This window comes from Phyllostomus hastatus, unplaced genomic scaffold (genome assembly GCF_019186645.2).
Source record: "Phyllostomus hastatus isolate PE091 unplaced genomic scaffold, TTU_PhHast_1.1 phas_scaffold_78, whole genome shotgun sequence".
NCBI classification, from domain to species: Eukaryota; Metazoa; Chordata; class Mammalia; order Chiroptera; family Phyllostomidae; genus Phyllostomus; species Phyllostomus hastatus.
In genome coordinates, this window is record NW_025334041.1 from 70,005,845 (window position 1) to 70,028,962 (window position 23,118).

At 40.8% G+C, this 23,118-nt stretch overlaps 1 protein-coding gene across 1 annotated transcript in view; it reads right to left on the reverse strand.

Moving 5' to 3' along the window:
* ACOXL (acyl-CoA oxidase like) overlaps positions 1 to 23,118 on the reverse strand; it is a 272,913-nt gene that overhangs the window by 155,358 nt on the left and 94,437 nt on the right. The window contains 1 exon segment of the mRNA XM_045827274.1: positions 20,159 to 20,265. Coding sequence (XP_045683230.1) covers positions 20,159 to 20,265 — 107 coding nt within the window.

Genomic DNA, 23,118 nt, shown 5'->3' on the forward strand with positions numbered 1-23,118 from the left:
CCCAACAGGGAATCGAACCCACAACCTAGGTATGTGCCCTGATTGGGGTTGAACCCACAGCTTTTGGTGCATGGGACGATGTTCCAACCAAGTCACCCGGCCAGGAATTGTATTGTTAATGTTTTCAATTCTACTTCCATGGAAAATTCTGAAACGAACTGGGCAGTGCTGGGCAGAAATACATGGCCCCTCCAGTGTGCAGGAGGTCACACCTGGAGCCTGAGACTTTGCTACCCATGTGACAAAGGGGTTTTGCTGATGCAATTAAATTAAGGAGCCTGAGATCAGAGGTTATCCAGGACTGTCTGAGTGGGTCCAATGTCATCACAAGGGTCCTTCTAAGAGAGGACAGCAGGAGAGGCGTGACAACAAAGCAGGCAGGGTGAGGCAGCATGAGAAAGACTCAGCCAGCTTTCAAGATGAAGGAAGAGGCCATGAGCCAAGTGGTGAAGCAGCTTCAAGGAGCTAGAAAAGGCAAGGAAACCTATTTTTCTCTAGTGCCTCCAAAAGGACTGTAGCCTCGGCTTCTCATCAGTGAGACATGTTTTGGACTTCAGACCTACAGACTATAAAATAATAAACATATTACTTTAAGCCACCAAGTTTGTGGCAGTTAGTTACAGCACCAAGGACAAAGTAATATATATTATCAACCATTTCTTCCTTCAAAATGCCGAGCCCCTGTTTTCCTCATGCCTCAGCCGCCCGCGGGCATGACTGCTGAGCAGTGCCATAGCCATGTCCGGGCACCTTCCTCCATTGCACACCTTCCCCTCGCTTCTGTTGTTCCCCTTTGCCATCTTTCAGAACACTGCAGCTTTCCCACTCCCCACTCTTCAGAAGACCCTCCTGTCAGCCTTGTTTGTAAAGTCTCTTTTCAAATGAGTCCTCGTCAGTCACGGCTACTAGGAATAAAACTTCACTGAACATTTTCTGTGCTCAGCCAAACTCCAGGACACAGAGGAAGCCTCGGGATCAGGCGCTAAGGTCGAAGGCGGTCAACACATGGACTGGGCACTTTCCTTGAAGCACCTAGAACTCAATGGAAGGGTCCAGGGCAGTGCCCTGAAGCCTGGCCACACTGGTCTTCTCCAAGGAAGCTGGGTGCTGGGAACTGATTACAGCGACAGCCATAGGAAGTGTCACTTCATTGATCCTCTCCATCAGCTGAGGGCCATTCACTGAGATGGTCATTGTGTGCTCTTCTTCTTTGTAATGGTGATGTGTTTCATTGTATAGGTTTGTTTTCAAATGTTAAAACAACCTATCATTCCTGGGATAAACCCCACTTAGTCGCTGCTATTATCAGTTTTATACTTTGCTGTATCAGACCTACTAATATTTTGGTCATAAGAGATGCTGCTCTCATGCCTTTGTCTGGTTTTTGGTGTCAGTCTAATGCTCCAATTTGTTGGAAAGTTTTCTCCCTTATTTTCTGAAAGAGTTTGTGTAAAATTAACATGTTTTCTTTTGTTAAAAATTTGGTAGATTTGCCAGTAATGCCAGATAAAGCTATTCAGATTTTCTATTTCTTTTTAAGTCATTTTCAGTATTATGTACCTTTCAAGAAATGTGTCTGTTTCATTTATGTTGTCAAATGTATTGCATCACACTGCCACGTCAATGGCAACAGCAATACAGGGTAGGGCAAAAGTAGGTTTACAGCTGTGTGCAGGCAAAATAGAGTTTACTCTTCTATTATTTACTAATTATTGTATTATTTTCCATCCAAACAACTACAAACCTACTTATGTCTCCCCAGGCCCCATATTTCTCTTTTTTTTCAACATCTGTAGAATCCACAGAGACATCCTCTCTTTCACTCTAGATATGATAATTTGTGTCTCTCTTTTTTTTCTTGATCAATCTAGCTAAAGGTCCATCAATTTTATCTGCCTTTAGAAACGGAAAAAATAGTTTTTGGCTTAATTGTTTTTTTCTCTATTTCATTGATTTCTGCTCTCATTATTCTTTCTGCTTACTTTGGGTTTAATTTCTTCTTTTTTCTAGCTTCTTAAAATAGAAATTTACACCATTGGTTTTGAACCTTTATTCTTTTCTAATATAAGTACTTAAAGGTATACATTTTCCTCTGAGCACTGCATTAGCCATATATAACAGATTTTGATATGTTGTGCTTCATTTTCATTTTGCTCAAAATATTTTTTAATTTCCCTTGTAATTTCTTCTTTCACTTGTGAATTATGTATGATGTTTAGTTTCCTAATATTTGGGAATTATTCCAAATATTTTCCTGTTATTTATTTCTAATTTATTTCATTATAATTACAAAACACACTTAAAAAATATTTTATTTATTTATTTTTACAGAGGGGGAGAGGGGGAGAAAAAGATGGGAAGAAACATCGATCAGTTGCCTCTTGGACATGCCCCATCTGGAGACCAAACCTGCAACCCAGGCACATGCCCTGACCAAGAATTGAACCAGCAGCCTTTTGCTTTCTGGGATGATGCCCAACCAACTGAGCTACACTTGTCAGGGTCAGACAACACACTTTGTATGATTTTAATTCTTTTAAATTTACATGGTCTATTTTGGTAAATGTTCTGTTGATATGTGCTATTGTTGGGTAGAGCGTTCAAGAAATGTCATTTAGGCCAAGTTCATTAGTGATGTTTATATATTTTGTATCATTACTGGTTTCCTATCTATATATCATATCAGTTACTCAGGAGGATTGATGTCCACAACCATAATTTTGAATTTGTTAATTTCTCCTTTTAGTCCTTTCCATTTCTGCTTCATGTGTTTTGAGACTGTTTTGTTGCGTTCCTACACATTTAGATTGTTATGCCATCTAAATCAGTAGACTACTTTATCATTATGTAGCATTCTGCTTTCTCTCTGGAAATATTCCTCTTTCTAAAGCCCACTCCAGCTCTCTTTCATGGTTAGTGTTTGCAGGTACAATTTTTTTGCATACTTTCAACCTATTTGTCTTTATATTTTATGTAGGTTTCTTACAAAAAGCATCTAGCTCTGTCTTGACTTATTGTGTCTAAAAATGTGCAAATCTGAGTGTTTAAACCATGTATACTTACATGATTGTCTTTAAAAGTATTATCTTGCATTTTTTCTCCATTTGTTCTTTGTTCCCTTTCCCCTCTGCTCCTGCCTTCTTTTGATTAACTGAATAATTTGTTGTATTCCACTGTCAGATTTTTAACTATGCTACTCTATTTTTTTTTGAGATTTTTCTATGGGCTAAAATATGCATCTCTAACATCACATTTCCCCCTCAAATATTATACCACTTCACAGATAATGTAAGGACCTCACAACAATGCAACTGTATACTTCGCTTTACTCTCCCATACATTATGCTACTTACATATATATATTCCTATATGTATATTCCTATATTCATATATATGTAGGATACATATATATTCTACATTTCTCCCGTACATTATGCTACTTACATATATATATTCCTATATATATATTCCTATATTCATATATATGTAGGATACATATATATTCTACATGTTATAAACTTCATTAGTATTCATGTTTTAAGCAATTTATCTTTTTTCCTTACCAACATTCTTGAGGAATAATTTATTTACAATGTATTGCATTCATTCAAAGAGCACCTTTTAAAGAGTTTTGACAACTGCATGCGCCCATCAGAACACCACCACAACCAAGCTACAGAGTATTTCTAACACCTTCCAAAACAATGCCTGTCTGCCCTTTTGCAGTTCATTGCTTCCTCCACCCCCACTGTATTCCTCACAACTGCCTTGCTCTGTCACTATAGGTTGGTTTGCATTTTATGTAAATAGGATTGTACAGTATGTGTTGCATGCTGCTTCTTTCAAGCAGCATATTATTTTGAGATTCATCATATTGTAGCATGCAGTCATAGTTGTTCTTTTTTATTACTGGCTAGAATTCCACTCTGTGCAATGTATATATCACATTTCATTTATGCACTTACTTTTTAATGAGCATTTTGGTTGTTTCCAGTTTTCAGGAATGACAAAACTGTTATGAAAATTCATGTAAAAATCTTAGAGGAGACATATGTCTTCATTTCCCTCAAGTGAAATAACTGGGTCATATGGTAGATGTATTTTTAGCTTTCTAATACTTTTCCAAAGCAATTTACAATCCCACCAGCAGTGTGAGAATTCTAGCTGTCCCAAATGCTGGCCAACAATTGGTCTTTGCAGTCCTTTTAATTTGATCATTTCACTGGATATGCAATGGCATAGCCTCATGGTCTGAATTTTCATTTCCTTGATAAGTAATGATTGTGAGCATCTTTTTGTGGGTCTATTGACTGACCATTCATGTATCTTCTTCTGTTAAGTGTCTATTCAAATCTTCGGTCCATATTCTATTGGCGTGTTCATTTTATTTTGGTTGAGTGTGTTCATCACATATTCTGGGTAACATCACATTGTCAGATATATGGATTGCAAACATTTGTGCCCATTCTGTTTCTCTCTTCATTTTCTTAATGATGAAAATCAATTTGGGCTTATTTTTACTTTCTTCCATCTATGAGATAATCTTGTAATTTCTGAATATCCTTGCTTCCTCAATGAAATCTGCATGTGCAAAAGAGGTTGCATTGAGTCTCATCCTGCACAAAGAGGAAAAAGTGCTATCTAATCACACACCTGAGACTGCTAAGCTGGGGCAATTGACAAAACATGAAACTTGGATGAAAAGAAATCTAACTACATTGAGCAACTACTATAATTACAGGGCTTCTGCCTTTATTGCCTCACTTGGTCTATATAACAACCTTGTGAAATAAGAAATCACAGCCCTACTTCACAAATAAGGAAACTGGGCCTCAGCTGAGGTTACATACCTAAGTCAAGGTCTCAAATGAGCTGGGGCAGAGGTAGGGTTCAAACTGAGTGCTCTGTAGTCCTAAATACCATGTTCTTTTCATTATAAACAATGTGTGTGTCAGTGCCCTTACACCATAGTACCATCACCCGTGTCCTGGGCTTGGACTCCAGTGAAATGACTCTCAAAGAAATCCATATCTGATCATTTAAAAAAATGTCTATATGATTCCTCACTGACCTCCCTAATCACACACACACACACACACACACACACACACACACACACACATTCGTGTATGGATAAACCAGGGGGAACAGGAACAACTAGGGAGCGAGATAGACCATGCAACCCAGGATTTTAATGTGGGGAAATAAAGCCTCAAAACCTCTGACTGACAAAAACTTTGGGGGTTGCAGTGACAGAGGAAACTCCCAGCCTCGCAGGAGAGTTCATTGGAGAGACCCACAGGGTCCTAGAATGTATACAAAATCAACCACCTGGAAATCAGCACAAGAAGAGCCCAATTTGCTTGTGGATAGCAGAGAAAGTGACTGAAAGCCAGTTGAGAGCCGAGAAAGTGGCATTGTTCCCTCTGGGACACCTCTGCCACATTCAGCACCACAACACAGTGATGTGTGTTGCCATGCCCTGGCAAATACCTAAGGCTCCACCCCTTACTACGTAACAGGTGCACCTGAGACCAAAAAAAAAAAATGGCCCAAGTGAAAGAACAGATCAAAGCTCCAGAAAAAATACAACTAAGCAATGAAAAGATAGCCAACCTATCAGATACAGAGTTCAAAACACTGGTAATTGGGATGCACACAGAAATGATTGAGTGTGATTACAAAATAGAGGAAGAAGTGAAGGCTATACAAAGTGAAATAAAGGAAAATGTACAGGTAACCAATAGTACAGGAAGGAACCTGGGACTCAAGTCAATGGTTTGGACCAGAAGGAAGAAACAAACATTCAACCAGAATAGAATGAAGAAAGAAGAATTCAAAAAAGTGAGGAGAGGCCTAGCAACCTCTGGGGCAACTCTAAACATTCCAACATCCTAATCACAGTGGTGCCAGAAGGAGAAGAAGAAGAGCAAGAAATTGAAATTTACTTGAAAAAAATAATGAGGGAGAGTTGCCCTAATCTGGCAAAGGAAATAGACTTCCAGGAAGCCCAGGAAACTCAGAGTGTCCCAAAGAAATTGGACCCAAAGAAGCACACACCAAGGCACATCATAATTACATTAGCCAAGATTAAAGATAAGGAGAGAATCTTAAAAGCAGCAAGAGAAAAGGAGACAGTTACCTAAAAAGGAGTTCCCATAAGACTATCAGCTGATTTCTCAAAAGAAATCTTGTAGGCAAGAAGGGGCTGGAAAGAAGTATTCCAAGGTGGGGAGTGGGGGGGGGGGGAAATGCAGGCAACTGTAATTGAACAACAATAAAATAATAAAAAATAATTTAAAAAGAAGTATTCCAAGTCATGAAAGGCAAGGACCTACATCCAAGATTTCTCTATCCAGCAAATCTATCATTTAGAATGGAAGGGCAGATAAAGTGCTTTCCAGGTGAGGTCAAGTTAAAGGAGTTCATCATCCCCAAGCCCTTATTATTTGAAATGTTAAAGGGACTTATCTAGGAAATAGAAGAAGAACAAAAATATGAACAGTAAAATGACAACAAACTCACAACTATCAACAGCTGAACCTAAAAACAACAATGAACTAAGTAAACAACTAGAACGGGAACAGAATCACAGACATGGAGATTACATGGAGGGTTATTAGTGGGGAGTGTGAGGGGAGAGGATGGGGAAAAAGGTACAGGGAATAAGAAGCATAAATGGTAGGTACAAAATAGACATGAGAAGGTTAAGAATAGAAGAGGAAATGTAGAAGCCAAAACTTATATGTACAACCCATGGACATGAATTAAGGGAGGTGGGAATGTGGGTGGGAGGGGGTGTGCAGGGTGGAGGGAAATAAAGGGGGGGAGATGGGACAACTGTAATAGCAAAATCAATAAAATATTTTTAAAATAAATAGATAAATAAGAAAATAAGGATCTATGGCAAATTTATTCCTTATTTCTAAACATTTATTTAATAGGCAAGTCCTCTAGAAATGTAAGACATCTGTTTATAGGTTACATCCAGTTTAAGTATTAGAACCCCCCACCTCCCCACATCAAGGCAAGATTCATGGGAAATGCAATATAGTATCTCTAAGACCATTAAGTCAGCAAGAGAGCAGGATTCAACTACAAAATCTGTTTTCCATAAGAAGAGCAAGTAAGACTTTTTGGCATAATAAGATATCAATATTATGTTAAAACCACAGTTCCATGAACTAACAGTAGAGTTCATTTGGTGAGGGATATCTAAGGAGTTTAATTATCCTCAACTCCATGTTTTGACAAGGACAAGACTTGGATGAAGTACCATTCTATCAGTCATTCATTCAACAAGTGTTTTTGAAATCTTATGCTGTTCCAGGAATGGTTCTAGGTGATATAAAAACATCAATTAAAAACAAAGAGATAAACTTGTTGAGTCAAAATGAGGCATTAAATTAGTTACTGCCCATAAGATCTTAGAACAATGCCTGAAACACAGTAAAGCAACTGAAAATGTGAGCTATGACCTTAATTTTATCCTTACAGATGGCGGGTACAAATTGCCATAGAGAATGACTGGATCCAGTTGAAAGACAGCAGCACAATGATGCTGTGGCCCCTCACAGCCAGGAACCCAGCCTAGGTGTTGAGTTGGCCATTTGGCCTGGAATCAATAAGAGTAGAGGCAGACCCAGAACACTGCTGTTGGCTGGCACACCACAAATATTGACATTCTTTAAAGTTGTTAGTCTTTTTCTAAGCTGGGAACTTCATTTTGTAGCAAATCCCACTGGGTAATTCTGCTAATGACCTCAGCTGGCCAGATCTTGGCCTCCTTCACGATGTGTAACTTCTGCTTCAGAGATCATTGGAATGTTTAAAAGCAAAGCTCCAAGTGTATGTAATTGCACAAGGTAATTTCATTCAGTTGGAATCCCCACATGCAAAGAGCCAAGCACTCCTAGATGAAGAGATGCCAAAGTAAGGACCACAATTTCTAAGCTCGAGGAACTTACAACCACAAACCAAGAGAAATGGGTCAGTGATCAGTGGGACCCAGGTTGCTGTTCCAAGCTTATAAAAGGCTCATTATTCCAGGAAGGGCTCAGGGAAGGTGTCTTGGAGGACATGACAACCTGAACTGTAATCTCACAAGATGACTGTGAACTACCAGGTGAAGGAAAGCAAGGACATGAGAGGTAAATGATGGAAGCATGGTGGGAGGTGCCTGTAAGAAAGGCCAAGGCAAACAGGAGCCTGAACTCTGAGCCCATGGAGGGAGACCAAAGAAATGAGACATGGGGTAGAGGCTGGCAAGGGCTGGGAGGGGCAGGTGCTCCAAGGCCAGAGGAAGGGGCTTGAGTTTTATCCAGTACGAAAGACACTGGAAGGCCACCAGAGGGTCCCAGCAGGCAAGTAGGAATTCAGGTTCAGTTTCCATTTCAGGTAGGTGGAAAACAAATCTGACAAGGGCCAGGCTGGGTGTGGGGGCTGAGGGAGGAAGCTGTGAGAAGCCAGGTGAGAGGATCAGGGTGGGAGGTTTCAGTGTGGGAGGAAAACTCAGTGGAATGTGGTCACTGGTGGGATGGGGGTAGAAAGCTTAGGAGGCAACTACAATGACTAAGTTCATTGAGTATCTGCTACGACCACAGGAGGACTCACTGTGCCAGTCACAGGGGAGAAGCCAGAGGGCATCAGCCGGGCATCACAGTATGCATACTGAGTGCGACCCACTGACTGTCACCATGGGTGTGGCACTGAGCAGGGGAGCACCTGGGGCACAACCAGCTCTCAGCAGTGGGAAGCAGGCCTTGGATGCCGAGCTCCCATGGGAGAAGGTTAATAAGAGACTCCAGGATAAGCACCCATGGCCAAAAGCAAGAGATGGGAGTCTCATCAGGCCACACAGCCACCCAGGAGGGACTGTAACCATTCTGTTAGCTACCTGGTCCATAGGGCCTGAAAAGGTGGCTAGTGCCCAAGAGGGGATAGGGAGGAAGGAAGCACCGGCTCTGCCAGCTCTTCAGAGGGTGGGCAGGAAGTATAGCCCTGGTGGTTCCTCAGAAGTCCATCACCTCACTCAGAGGCCCCACCAAGCCAGCCCTCTCCTCAGCAAGTCAGCACTGTCCAGCAGCAGAGTAGCCAGTGGGGTCTGCTCCTGGACCCAACAGGTTTGTTGAGGGCAAGGGAACGTGAGTGGTGCAGGGTGGGGATGGGGGGCTCACTAAGGGCCAAACAGGCCCTCCCTGTCCCCAGGCCTATGGAGGCAATGGGGAAGGAAGGGGACAGGGAAGATGGTCTGCTTGCTGACCTGCTCCCATAAAGCCCCAGACAAGGCATGGCAAGCTCCACACAGCAGGGTCCCCATCAGACTCGAGCACCTCCATACATCCAGGACCTAGCGAGCAGGACTGCTGGCTCTAACAAACTGAAATGGGTCGGGAGGCAGGAACTACGGTCACAGCTCATACCCCTAGTTTTAGAAAAGTGGGGTGTGTGACAGGGGAGAGGTACTAGCATAAATTTTGTCATGTAACAACCAGCTTTCATTAAACTATTTCCTCATAAATCGAAGGAGTGGGAACAGGGTCAGTGAACTAGAGAGAAGCAAGAAAGCCAGAAGATGTTGCAGAAAATGCCAGCTTCTCCCTGGACTGGTTCTTGGACTTGGACAACCCATCCCCCTACTGTGACACTTCTTCCTGGCAACTCCTCCAGCCAGATTTTCAGTGGCTCACCCCCAGCCATAATCAGGGGACAGAGGAAAAGAAAGGAAAGTGAAGAACAACAGAGCTGTGATGGGGACACAGGGACCATGGAGAGGGCACAGGGAGGTAGGTGAGAGTCAAGAAAGTCATAAAGGTCCAGGTCAGTGAGACTTCAGTCTGAGGAGGGCACAGTCCTGACCTGTCTGGTCTGTGCTGCCTGCCCCATGCACAGCTCACGGTCAGGGATCCAGGCTCTGTTCATCTATTTCCATGAATTACTCCTTGTTTCTCCCTTTGAAACTGAAAGCTAGAACTGTGACCTCTATTTCTCTGATGTTGGCATTTGGGGAGTATCTCCCTAAAAATCAAGAGAAACTTTAATTTTTATTAGGAGTGGCAATACACCACTTTAAAAATAAGTTATATTAAGTTTAAATCAAGCTAAAATATAAAACTGGAGAAGAAGAAAAAGGAAATGTCAATACACGTGACACTTCATGTTCCACATAAAGATGCAAGTGGTTATATAGTCACTCATTGTTATGTGGTCTACAACTTTTTGGGTCATGGATTTGTAAATAGTGTAAAAACACTGCAGGAAGCCTTGATAAACTGCGTTCCAGAGAGGACAGGCATTTCTTATTCAGTAGACATGACACTGCGTAAGAAAGGAGCAGAGAATGTGAAGCTGGATCCATGAACATTATTTCAACTGAAGCACAGAGAAAAAAGGATAGGAAAAAAATCAGTTCAGTGAAATGCAGGGCAACACAAGCAGTTTAACATCTGTATAATTAGAAGCCCAGAAGGAAAAGGAAAGAATGAATGGGGCAGGAAAAAAACATTTAAAGAAATAATGGCAAAAATGTTTCCACATTTGATTAAAAACTTCAACCCACACATCCCAGAGGCTCAACAAAGAGCACAAACACACAAAACCATAAAACCGCACCTAGACCAGGATAATCAAATTTGAAAACCAAAGAAAATCTTAAAAGCAGCTGGAGTAGGAATATGTAAGTATTAAGGAAACAGCCAAAAAAGTGGTGGCTGTTCTCTCCTGAGAACTGAAAAATCAAGAAGGCAATATAGAATGACATCTTTAATGTGTACCAAGAAAAATAAACTATCAACCAAGAATTCTGTATCTATTGGCAATGTCTTTCCCCAAAAAATGGAGCAATAAAGACTTTCTCATAAAACAAACAATGGGGAGAGTTTATCACTAGCAGACCTATTCTACAAAAAAAATGTTGAAAGTTCTTCAGGCAGAACAAATATGGTATCAGTTAGAAACTTGGATATACACAAAGAAATTAACAGTATTGGAAACGAAATAAATGAAGGTTAAATAAAATTCAACTTTCCTTAGGTACTATGTAAAACAAAAAGTGTAGCAATGTATTGTGTACTTGTAGCACATTTAAAAGTAAATTATATGAAAACAGTAATAGAAAAAAAAGATGGGAAGGAGGAATTGAGAGTACAGTGTTTAAGATCCTTACACCATATGGAAAACAGTATAATATTACTTATTTATTTGTTTTTAATTGTTTTATTGTTGTGCTAGCATAAACTGTACGACAAGTACAATTGTCTGCATTTACCCACCACCCCAGCCATCCCCACCTCCCTCCCCTGATTCCACCCCCTTTGGTTTTATCCATGAGTCTTTTATAGTTGTTCCTGATGAAAGCAGTATAATATTATTTAAAGATAATCTCTGATCACTAAGATTTATACTGTAAATCTTGGGTCAACAGTTACAATATTTTTAAAAGAAGAACAAATAATAAATCAATAAAAGAGATAAAATGGAATAATAAAAAACATTCAATAACACAAGAGCAGCCAGGTAAAAAAAAAATGGGGAATTTAGAAATCAGCTAACAACATGGATTTTAATCCAAAAATGTCAATGATAGCTTTATATGCAATTGGTCTAAACACACATTTTAAGGGTTAGAGATTTTCAAATTAAATTTAAAAAGCCAAGACTCAACTATAGGTTGTTTTACAAGAAAATCACTTTAAAATATAGGTAGGTTAAAATAAAAGTATGAAGAAAGGTGCACTACGAAAACAATAAACAGAAGAAATCTGGAATGCCTATATTAATACAACAAAATAGGCTTAGGACAAGGAATAGTTTCAGAGATTTAGAAAAAAATTACATGATAATAAGGGTTGATTATTCATGAAGCCATAACAATCCCACATGTGTATGCATCTAAAAAATTTTAAAAAGAGACAAATAAATAATTATTTTTGGAAATGCCAATGTTCTTCTTTCAGTCACTGACAGAATGAAGTACACAGAAAATCAATGAAGAGCAACCACCAGTCAATTTAACCATATAGACATTTACAGAACAATCTTCCCAGCTGCAACAGGGCATGCATTCTTCTCAATGTGTGCCTCTGTGCAGCTGTGTGTACTGGGCCACACATTTAAAAGAATGGAATTCATGTAAAGGATGCTCTTGAACTATGACTTCTAAATAACCAAAGCAGTCAAAGCGGATGTCTCAAGGAAAACTTTAAAATATTTTGAACTGAATGAAAGTGAAAATGAAGACTTCCAGTCGAGATGGCGGCGTAGGCAGATGTGGCTCACCTCTTCGCACAACCACATCAAAATGACAACTAAAACATAGAACAGCCATCAACTCAGAACCATCAGAAATCAAGCTGAATGGAAGTCTGACAACTATGGAATTCAAGAAACCACATCCATTCAAACTGGTAAGAGGGGCGCAGACACAGAATGAGCTGGTCCCTCACCCATGTGTGGTGGGTAAAAATTCAGGAGGGATGATATTTTAGGAGCAAGGAGTCCCAGACCCACACCAGGTCCCTTGGCCCAGGGTTCCAGTGCAAGGAAGATAAGTCACCACAACTTCTAGCTGCAAAACCCAACGGGGATTGAGTCAGTGGAAGAAACTTCTGGAGTCCCAAGCAGATCCTCTTAAAGAACCCACACGTGGACTCACCTACTCAGACTCACTCCCTCTGAGCTCCAGCACTGGGGTAGCAGCTTGAAAGGCACCAGTGGTATACAGGGAAAAACTGAAGTATCTGGCATCAAGGTGAGCATTGTTCCTTGTATGAACCCTCCCCCCACCAAGCTGGCAGGCTAGTGCCATATCTGAGACTCCATCAACCTGGCTGACACTGTTTGACCCACCATGGAGACCCCCAGAGGCTCCACCCTACCCAACTTACAGGACCATCCAAGCTGCTTTTCTATATAAATAGCTGGTCTTGGCTCATGCTGCGCGGCTTCCTAAATACTCTCAAACAAGCAATAGTTGGCCTCAGTGAGTCCCAAGCATGGCACTAGCAGTAGTCAGCCTAGATTAGCAGCTTGGGTTCACCTGGGAATCTCCAAGCCCAGCACAAGTAGCAGTCAACTCAGACTGCTTTATAGCTCAGGCAGCGTGGCCCTGGACAAAACACAGATTGGGGCTGACCGTGGCCTGCACCACCCAGGAAACCACAGGGTCAATGCACCCAGTGGGCAGCTATAGACCATGTCAGAGTACCACCACCTTGCCCCTGCACAGCTGATCCTCCACAGAGAGGGGAGGTTGGTGGTCACAACCAATCTTTGCAAATGACTGGCCTGGATAAACCCCTCCTGTTGACCTGCCAAAAGCAACCACAGCTCAGCTACAAGAGGAGGGTGTATTCAGCCACAGGAAGGGTACACCTCGAGGACCTAGACTGGGTGATAGAGGAGGCTGTGCCACTGGACCCTAATGGACACTTACTACATTAGGCCACATTACCAAGACACAGAGTCAAAGCAGCTCTACCTAATACATAAAAACAAACACAGGAAGGCTGCCAAAACGAGGAGAAAGAAACATGGCCCAAATGAAAGAACAGATCAAAACTCCAGAAAAAGAACTAAATGAAATTGAGATAAGCAATCTATCAGATGCAGAGTTCAAAACACTGGTTATAAGGATGCTCAAGGAACTTAGTGAGTACTTCAACAACATAAAAAAGATCCAGTCAGAAATGAAGGATACACTAACTGAAATAAAGAACAATGTACAGGGAAACAACAGTAGAGTGAATAAAGCTGAGAATCAAATCAATGATTTGGAAGATAAGGAAGCAAAATGCAATCAGAGCAACAGGAAGAAAAAAGAATCCAGAAAAAAATGACAATAGTGTAAGCAGCCTCTGGGACAACTTCAAGAGGTCCAACATTCGCATCATAGGGGTGCCAGAAGAAGAGAAAGAGCAAGAAATTGGAAATCTGTTTGAAAAAATGATGAAAGAAAACCTCCCTGATTTGGTGAAGGAAATAGACATGCAAGTCAAAGAAGCACAAGGGAGTCCCAAACTAGATGGATGTAAAGAAGCCTACTCTAAGATACATCGTAATTAAAATGCCAAAAGTTAAAAATAAAGAGAAAATCTTAAAAGCAGCAAGAGAAAAGAAGTTACTTACTTGCAGGGGAGGCTCCATAAGACTATCAGCTGAATTCTCAAAAGGAACTTCACAGGCTAGATGGGATTGGCAAGAAATATTCAAAGTCATGAAAAGCAGTGACCTACAGCCATGATTGCTCTACCCAGCAAAGCTGTCACTTAGAATCAAAGGACAGATAAAGAGCTTCCCAGACAAGAAAAAACTAAAGGAGTTCATCATCACCAAACCATTATTATATGAAATGTTAAAGGTACTAAAAGATGGCTGCCAGATGGGAGGGGTGTGTGGGGGAATGGGTGGAGAGGTGAGGGGATTAAGGAGTACAAATGGGTAGTTACAGAATAGCCATGGGGATGTAAAATACAGTACAGGAAATGAAGTAGCCATAGAAATTGTACACGTGACCCATGGACATGAACAATGGTGGAGGGGCTTGCCTGAAGGAGTGGCAGTTTCTGGGTAGAGGAGGGCAAAGGGGGAAAACCCAGGACAACAGTAATAGCATAATCAGTTAAATGTAATTTTTAAAAAAGAGAGAGATAAAACTAAAAAACAGAAAATGAAACTATAACATATCAAAAACAGAGGAATGCAGCTAAAGAAATGCTTCAAGAGATATTTTAGCATGAAACAGTTAGATTAGGCTAAAGAAAAGAAGAACTATTCACTCACAGTATCATCTGGTTGGTAACTTTTTTCTCAGTGGTACAGATTTGCAATTCTGAAACTAATTTACATTCATACTATGGTCAAACAAGAAAATGTATTATATCCTAGTGACTATTTCACAAATTGCTAGTTATAAAAATAGTCACGGGGCTACAATACATTTTCTTGTTTGACCATGGTATGCATGTAAATTAAAGTATGGCATAGGGAATACAGTCAATAATATTATAATTACTATGTGTGGTGTTGGATGGGTACTAGACTTATGGGGGGGTCACTTTCTAAGTTACATATAAACGTTTAATCACTATGTTGTACACCTGGAACTAAATAATACTGTATGTCAACTATAATTTTAATTTTTTTAATTTTAAAAGACATATTGGAAACAAGAAAAAACAAAAAAGAAAAAGAAAATGTACTATAAATAGTAGGAGTCAGATTTCTCAGTCAGAGAAATAAGTTACAAATACAGAAGGGGAAAAACACTGGTGTAAATCCTGTGCTGCTGGACTGGGGTCACACGTATCAGTGTAAACCAATTTTTTTTTAATTTTACTACATATACCAATAGACACAGACGTTTCCCAGCCATGTCCTCTGAGAGGGACTAGAACAGTGACCCTGCAGTAGTAGCCAGCACATACAGCACCCAGACCTCTGGCTCTAAACATCATTCTCCAATAAAAGGAGCCAGAAATTCTGGGGCTGGGCAGGAAGAGGGAAGGATAGATGACCCTGGAGCATCTTATGTGGTCATAAATTAAAGAAGTGCTAAAAAAAGAATGAGCACTTCAAAAGGATATAGGAGTGAGCTCAGTGGGAAAAAGAACTGTGATCACTCATTGATGTCTGCTATGCACAGGGAGTGAAAAGTGGCAGCGCAGACACACAGGCCAGGCATTTGACACCTCTGCCCCAGAAATAACTGCTCTGTAAGGTGTGACCCTCCATACCTGTGTGTGATCTCCTTCGTAGTCCAGCTTATATAGTATCTATGTGACCTTCTTTTGCCAGACTACTAATGAACCATGGTATGTTAACAGAATTTCCTTAATTGATACTTTATGAGAATATCCAGGCCGTGTGGTCACTACACTATTTGTGGAAAAACAGGGACGAACCTTGAGTTTCCCATAAGAAATTGGTGGCCTAACTCTGGTGTGAGAACAATAGGAAATGGCATAGCAATTAAGTGTTAACAAACCTTCATGCGCCTTCATGCTAGGTGTTTTCTGACATATCATTAATAAAAGAAGAGAGGTAAAAATAATAGTCTTATAAATATTAAGATTACAAAGCAGCCTTGTCCACAGCTAAGGAAGTTTATTCATGGTTTCAGATGGGGGGGGGGGCAGATTTAGCAGGAGCTGAGCAAAAGGATTAACAGAAAAAAGAAGATATGGGAGTCAACATAAAACAGCTTCCAATAGCCAAATTCAGACCAATCATAGCAACTACATAAATAGGACAAATAAAAGAGGGAAGACTTTAGTCAAAATTCAACATTTATGATAAAAATGTTTAGTTAACTAGAAGAAAACTTCCTCAGTGTAAGAAAGGACACCCACAACATCCTGCAGTGAGTATTCACACCAAATGGGAAAATGCTAAATGACTTTCCTCTAAAATCAGAAAGAAAAGGCTGTCTACTCTTACCACCGCCATTCAGTATTGTAGTGGAGGTTTTAGCCAGTCCAACAAGGCAAGGAAAAGAAGAAAGTCATAAATATTGACAAGGAAAAAGTAAAACTATGTGCATGTGATCTGACTGTGAATATAGAAAATCCTAGAGTCTATAAAAAAACAATTAGATCTAATGAGTGAATTTAGTGAGAATACAGAATAAAAGGACAATATTTAAAAATCAGTTACATTTCACATGACATTAACAAATGATTGGAAAATAAATTTTCAAAGCAATTCCATTCAAATAAAAATATTTATAGAACTGAGAGTTCATCAGCATCTAATTTTAGAGCACTTCATCATTCCATAAAGAAACTCCATACCCATCAGAAGTCACTCCTCACTCTCTCCTTTACCCACTAGTCTCTGACAACCCATCTACTTTCTGTCCCTCCAAACCAGACTATTTTGGAAATTTCATATCAGTGGAATCATATTATACAATATGATTCTTGTTGTTAGCTTCTTTCACCTAGCATAATGTTTTCCAGGTCCATTCCTGCTGTAGCACATACCAGTACTTCACTCCTCTTCATTGATGAATAATAATCCATTGTGTAGATATAACACATTTGTTTACCCATTTATTAGGTGATGGACATTTGGCTTATTTCCACATTTTAGGTATTATAAATGTTGCTGTGAACATTCATGTACAAGATTTTGCATACACACTTTCATTTCTCTTGTATGTATAACTAGGAGGAGAATTGCTGGGTTATGGTAATTTCATGTTTAACATTTGAAGAACTGAAAACTATCTCCCAAAGTGGGTGGACCATTTTACATTCCACCAGCAATGTGCAAAGGTGCCACTTCATCATATCCCCAATAGCACATTCTATTAGTATCTGTCTGTTTTTATTCTAGCTGTCTGAGTGGATGTGAGTGGTATATCATTATTGTTTTGATTTGAATTTCCCTGATGAATAATGACTTTTAGTTTTTTTGTATGTGTTTATTGGCCATCTGTATATCTTCTTTGAAGAAATATCTATTCAGATCTTGCCCATTTTTCAATTGGGTTATTAGTCATCTTATTGTTGAATTGCAATAATTTTTATATATTACAGATACAAATCCCTTATCCAGTATATAATTTGTAAGTATTTTCTCCCATTGCGTGGGTTGTCTATTAATTTTCCTGGTTGTCTGTTACATGTTTCTTGTCCTTTGAAGCACACACACATTCTACTTCTCTTTTAATTTTTTAAAAAGCTTTTTATTGATTATGCTATTACAGTTGTCCCAGTTGTTCTGAATTTGCCCCCTTCCACCCAGTATCCCCCTTCTCTCCAGAAATCCACCACCCCTTAGTTCATGTCCATGGCTCATGCATAGAAGTTATTTGACCTCTCCATTTTCTAAACTATTATTAACATCCCCGTCTTTAATTTTTTAAAATTTTCTTAAATTTAAGTATATTTTTTGATTATGCTATTACAGTTGTCCCAATCTTTTCTCCCCTTTAGCCCCCACTGCCCTGAAACACCCCTCCTACTAGCATTCCCCCTCTCCCTTAGTTCACGTCCATGGATTGTACATATACATTCTTTGGCCTCTGTATTTCCTATTCTTGACTCCCCCCTGTCTATTTTGCATCTACCATTTATGCTTCTTATTCCCTGTACCTTTTCCCCCATCCTATCCCCGCTCCCTCCCCACTAGTAACCTTCCATGTGATCTCCATTTCTGTGATTTTGTTCCTGTTCTAGTTGTTTGCTTAGTTCGTTTTTGTTTTTGTCTCAGGTTCAGTTGTTGATAGTTGTGAGTTTGTTATCATATTACTGTTCGTAGTTTTGATCATCTTTTTTGTCTTAGATAAGTTCCCTTAACATTTCATAAAATAAGAGCTTGGTGATGATGAACTCCTTTAACTTGACCTTATCTGGGAAGTACTTTATCTGCTCTCCCAATCTAGATGATAGCTTTTCTGGACAGAGTAATCTTGGATGGAGGTCCTTGCCTTTCATGACTTGGAATACTTTTTTCCAGTCCCTTTTTGCCTGCAAGGTCTCTTTTGAGAAATCAGCTGACAGTCTTATGGGAACTCCTTTGCAGGTAACTGTCTCCTTTTCTCTTGCTGCTTTAAGATTCTCTCCTTATTTTTAATCTTGGCTAATGTAATTATGATGTCCCTTGGTGTGTGCTTCCTTGGGTCCAACTTCTTCAGGGCTCTCTGAGCTTCCTGGAGAAGTTCTCTTTCATATTTTTAAGTAAGTTTTTAATTTATTTCTTTTGTTCTTCTCCTCCTGGCACCCCTATGATTTGGAATGTTAGAGTGCTTAAAGTTGCCCCAGAGGTTGCTAGGCCTCTCATTTTTTTTGAATTCTTGTTTCTTCATTCTGTTCTGGTTGAATGTTTATTTCTTCCTTCTGCTCCAAACCATTGATTTGAGTCCTGGTTTCCTTCCTGTCACTGTTGGTTCCCTGTATATTTTTCTTTATTTCACTTTTCATAGCCTTAACTTATTCCTCTATTTTGCAACCATATTCAACCATTTCTGTGAGCATCCTTATTACCAGTGTTTTGAGCTCTGCATCTGATAGGCTGGCTATCTTTTCATCACTTAGTTCTATTTTTGGAGGGTTTTTTTTCTTCTATTTTTGGAGTTTTGGTCTGTTCTTTCATTTGGCCCATATTTCTTTGCCTCAGCACACCTGTTACATTGTAAGAGGCAGAGCCTTAGGTATTCACCAGGGTGGGGCAACCTATTCCCTGAGTTGTGGTGCTGTATGTGTGGGAGGGCACATTCTACTGTGGCCCTCCCAATCTATTATAGAAGTCCAATTTATGTATAACAGGATGGGATAAAGGACACAGATAAACATCTAGAGGGAAGAGAGGCACAGAGTGAGGCATGTGAGAAGGGGCATGAATCTTCTACACCCACTCTGGGCTCCACTCTTCCTACACCTCCTCATGTTCACCAACCCTGAGGAAAGCTCTCTGAACCCTGTATGTTTGGAGTTTTATGGAAACTTTATCATATAGGCATGATCCATCATTAACTCCATTTCCAGCTCCTATCCCTCTCTGCAGAATTGGGTGGGGAGCTGAAAATTCCAAGTTTCTAATCATGGCTTTATCCTTCTGGTGGCCAGCCCTCATCTAGGAGCCCTCCTCATTGGAAAATAAGATGCTCCTATCACCCAGAAAACCCAAAGGGTTTCAGGAGCTCTGTGTCAGAACCAGAATTGGCAAATCCCAATTTTCTGATCTTTAGAATGAGATGACCCATAATTGCCAGGCAATCTCCTGGGTCTGTGAGGAGGAATGAATGAAAGCCTGTGTAAAACTGAGGTTCAGTGTGAATTTACAGCACTATTACTGCTGTTTCATTGCAGCCTGGCTCCTCCCCTGCTCCCAACATATTCACACACCTTGACCTATTTTTGAAAACTTTACTGTAAATTAGAGCCTTTATCAGGGGTGGGAAATTGGAAGTCTTTGAGTCTGTTTCTCTCAGAAACTCAGGAGAAATGCCTCCTCAAATTCTCTGAGGATCCCATTCATCTGGATATGCAGACTGTCAAGGTGTGAACACCACTTTTAACCTTGGGACCATATTAACTTCTTTCATGCTCACAGTGAGGAAATGAAGCATGAAAGAGAATGAAGCCTTTCTTCTCACTCCTAGTAGTACCAGAGCCTTAACCCACCTTGAGAAAGTAAGCCCCAAAGGCCATCTCACCTTCTGGTGAAGATCAGGGCCAAGGTTGTGGCCAGGTTAGGCATCAGCTGAAGGCTCTGCATTTGGTAATCAGTGATCTTGACCTCTTCCTTCTCTTTGGGTCCAAACTACCTCCAGCTAGAGAGAATCAAGTAGACACAGTTTAACCCAAAGCCAATAGGCAACTTCATTCCCAGAGCTAAAAGGACAAGCAGCCATTTGTACAGAAGCCATTCTAACACCTCAGAATACAGTTTACAAAAGTCTCTGAAACTGTGGATAAGACAATAAAATATAAAAAGTTCCTGAAGACAGTAAAACAGAAAGCTTTTCAGCTCCTCTGGAAATTAACCTTCCCACATGAAATATTTTTAAAACAGCATATCTATTTAACACACAGAGTGATTTTTATTCCTTAACATTTACATGGCATTTCACAGTTCCAAGTGTCCCTTGATCATTAATTATTCAGCTTTACTAAGTTTATGACATAATTAATAGGACTGGAGCAACATCCTAGAACATATTTCAAAAGGACATTCTCTACAAGGAGGCGACACTAATGCTGGTGCTCCTGTCAGACTCACAGTGAGGCCATTGCTGTCAGCCCACTTATGGCTCCCCAGTGCTCCCCACAGGGAAGGTGCTCTCCACATCCCACCCTGAATCCTGTGCCCCATAAACACTGCTAAATTTTGGTCTAAGGCTATTGTGTCAGTGTGAATCGGGGCCTTCCTTGGAGCAGTCTATAACATGGTGTGGGACTGTCCTCACAGGCAACACCCTTGGACCAATCTTACAGCATCCCTCGGCCTGTGGGAGGTCAGCCCTTTTCCCCAGGCAGGCAGATGCTCTACAGTCCTAGATGGGGCAGCATCCTGTCTTTGAATACCTCTGACCTTTTTGTTGATTTCTCAAGAGCATTTCACATATATGCATATATGCACACATGCTCGTATGCACGCACACATACACAGGCATATACATACAGGTACACACAGTGCTACATTAACAAACAGGCAAGACACACTTGTGCCTCAGGCACCAGTGAAGTGAGGACATCCACCCATCACTCAAAGTGAGAAGGAAAGCAGCAATTTGTCTTAATTTTTATACTTGATAAACACTTTCTTAAATACAATTGGATACTTTAGTAACTATCTGTATTTGTGATTTTTAAAGGGCACCATAATCTTTTTAGTGCTTAAAGCATCTAGAGTTCATGCCCAGCCCTGCAGTGTGGTCGGAGGTGATGAGGACACCGTGACAATGAGCACACAGGGCAGCTGCTCTGAGTACTGTGAGCACAGGCTCCTTCCCACAAGCACGACTTCCCAGGCAGTCTGACACCCCACAGACAGTCGTCTGAGGAACACTGCCAGGCCTGCCCTCAGTCCACCCCAGCCAACACAGCAGGGCATGGCACCAAACAAGGCCTGGCAAACTGAAGGAAACCTCTCAACTCCTGCTAGATCATTGCACAATCAATCTAAAAACTCACAACCCCAATAATGGTGTCATCACAATGTCAGGTCCTTTTACAAATTCCATTTGTCCCCATGAGCTTAACTTTCATTTTTAAATGCTTTGATTATAGTGTACATTTTCCTACAGCTGTTTGTCTAAAATACTTTCTATTAAAACTAGACATTGCTGCACATTATTCACTTTTCTGGGGGACATCTACATGCCTGTTCATGCTGGCACCACAGAAGGCACTGGATAAACCAGGGTCAGAAAGGCCAGCCTAGTCACTGAGCTCACAGCCTGGGACACAGAACCAGACCAGGCAATGTGAGCATGAGAGACCTGTGCATGCTCCCCAACTGCCCACTCACCTGTCAATCCCTGTATTTCCCATGTGCTACCAGAAGACCATTTCAGGGTCCTTTACCCCACAGTGAGAGAAAAAAAAAGACTGATTACAGCACCATTTAGTTTTGTTTTGTTTTGTTGAAAAGTTAATTATAATAATTTTCCACAGCATCCATCAGATTTTCACTTTTGAATGTGCAGTCCCAATCTAAGCCCAGTACACAGCAGGCATTCAATGTGTAGAATGAAAGGGTTTTGCACACTAGGACATGCAGATAAAGCCTAGCAGAGGAGCTCACTCAAGACCACAGGGAGGTGGAGAGGGCTGCGGGGGTGGGCTGGAATGGGGGTAAAAGGCAGAAAACTGTACTTGAACAACAATTAAAATAAAAATAAAATAAAATTTTAAGAAAGACCCCAGGGAGAATTGTCAGAAAATCGGGCTGTATGGAAGTCCAACAACTAAAGAATTAAAGAAGTTACATTCATCCAGAAGAGTAGGAGGGGCAGAGATGCGGAGACACAGAGACATGGAAGAGGAGGTGCCACACCCATGTGCAGTAGAAAAATCAGGAAGAATACCTGGGGAGCGAAGTATCCTTGCCCCACACCAGATCACCCAGCCCAGGGTTTCAGTGACAAAAAGATCAGTCCTCATAACTTCTATCCGTGAAAACAAGTTGGGGGTTGGGGCAACGGAGGAAACTGTGAGATTCTCAGGCATCTCCTCTTAAAGTGCCCACAGTAGACTTAGAACTTACACAGACTCACTCCTTCCAGGCTGCAGCACTGGCGCAGCAACTGGAACAGCATCAGTGGCATATGGGGAGAAACTGAAGTGTCTGGCAAGTGCTGGGGGACAGCTTCCTCCTGGACAAAACTCCAGAAGCCAGGCAGCAGCACTGCCCCTTTCTGAGCCCTCCCCTACACAGAACCACAGAGCAACAACACTGTCTGAGACTCCATCAACCTGGTTCATAAGGGTTGCCCTGCCCTGGCAATTCCCTAAGGCTCTGCCCCATACAACTTACTGGTGTACTTTCCTACAATAGGCCACACTGCTAAGGCAGGGAGTCAAAAGAGCTCTACCTAATACATAGAAACAGGCACAGGGAAGCTGCCAAAATGAGAACACAAAGAAATATGGCCCAAATGAAAGAACAAAA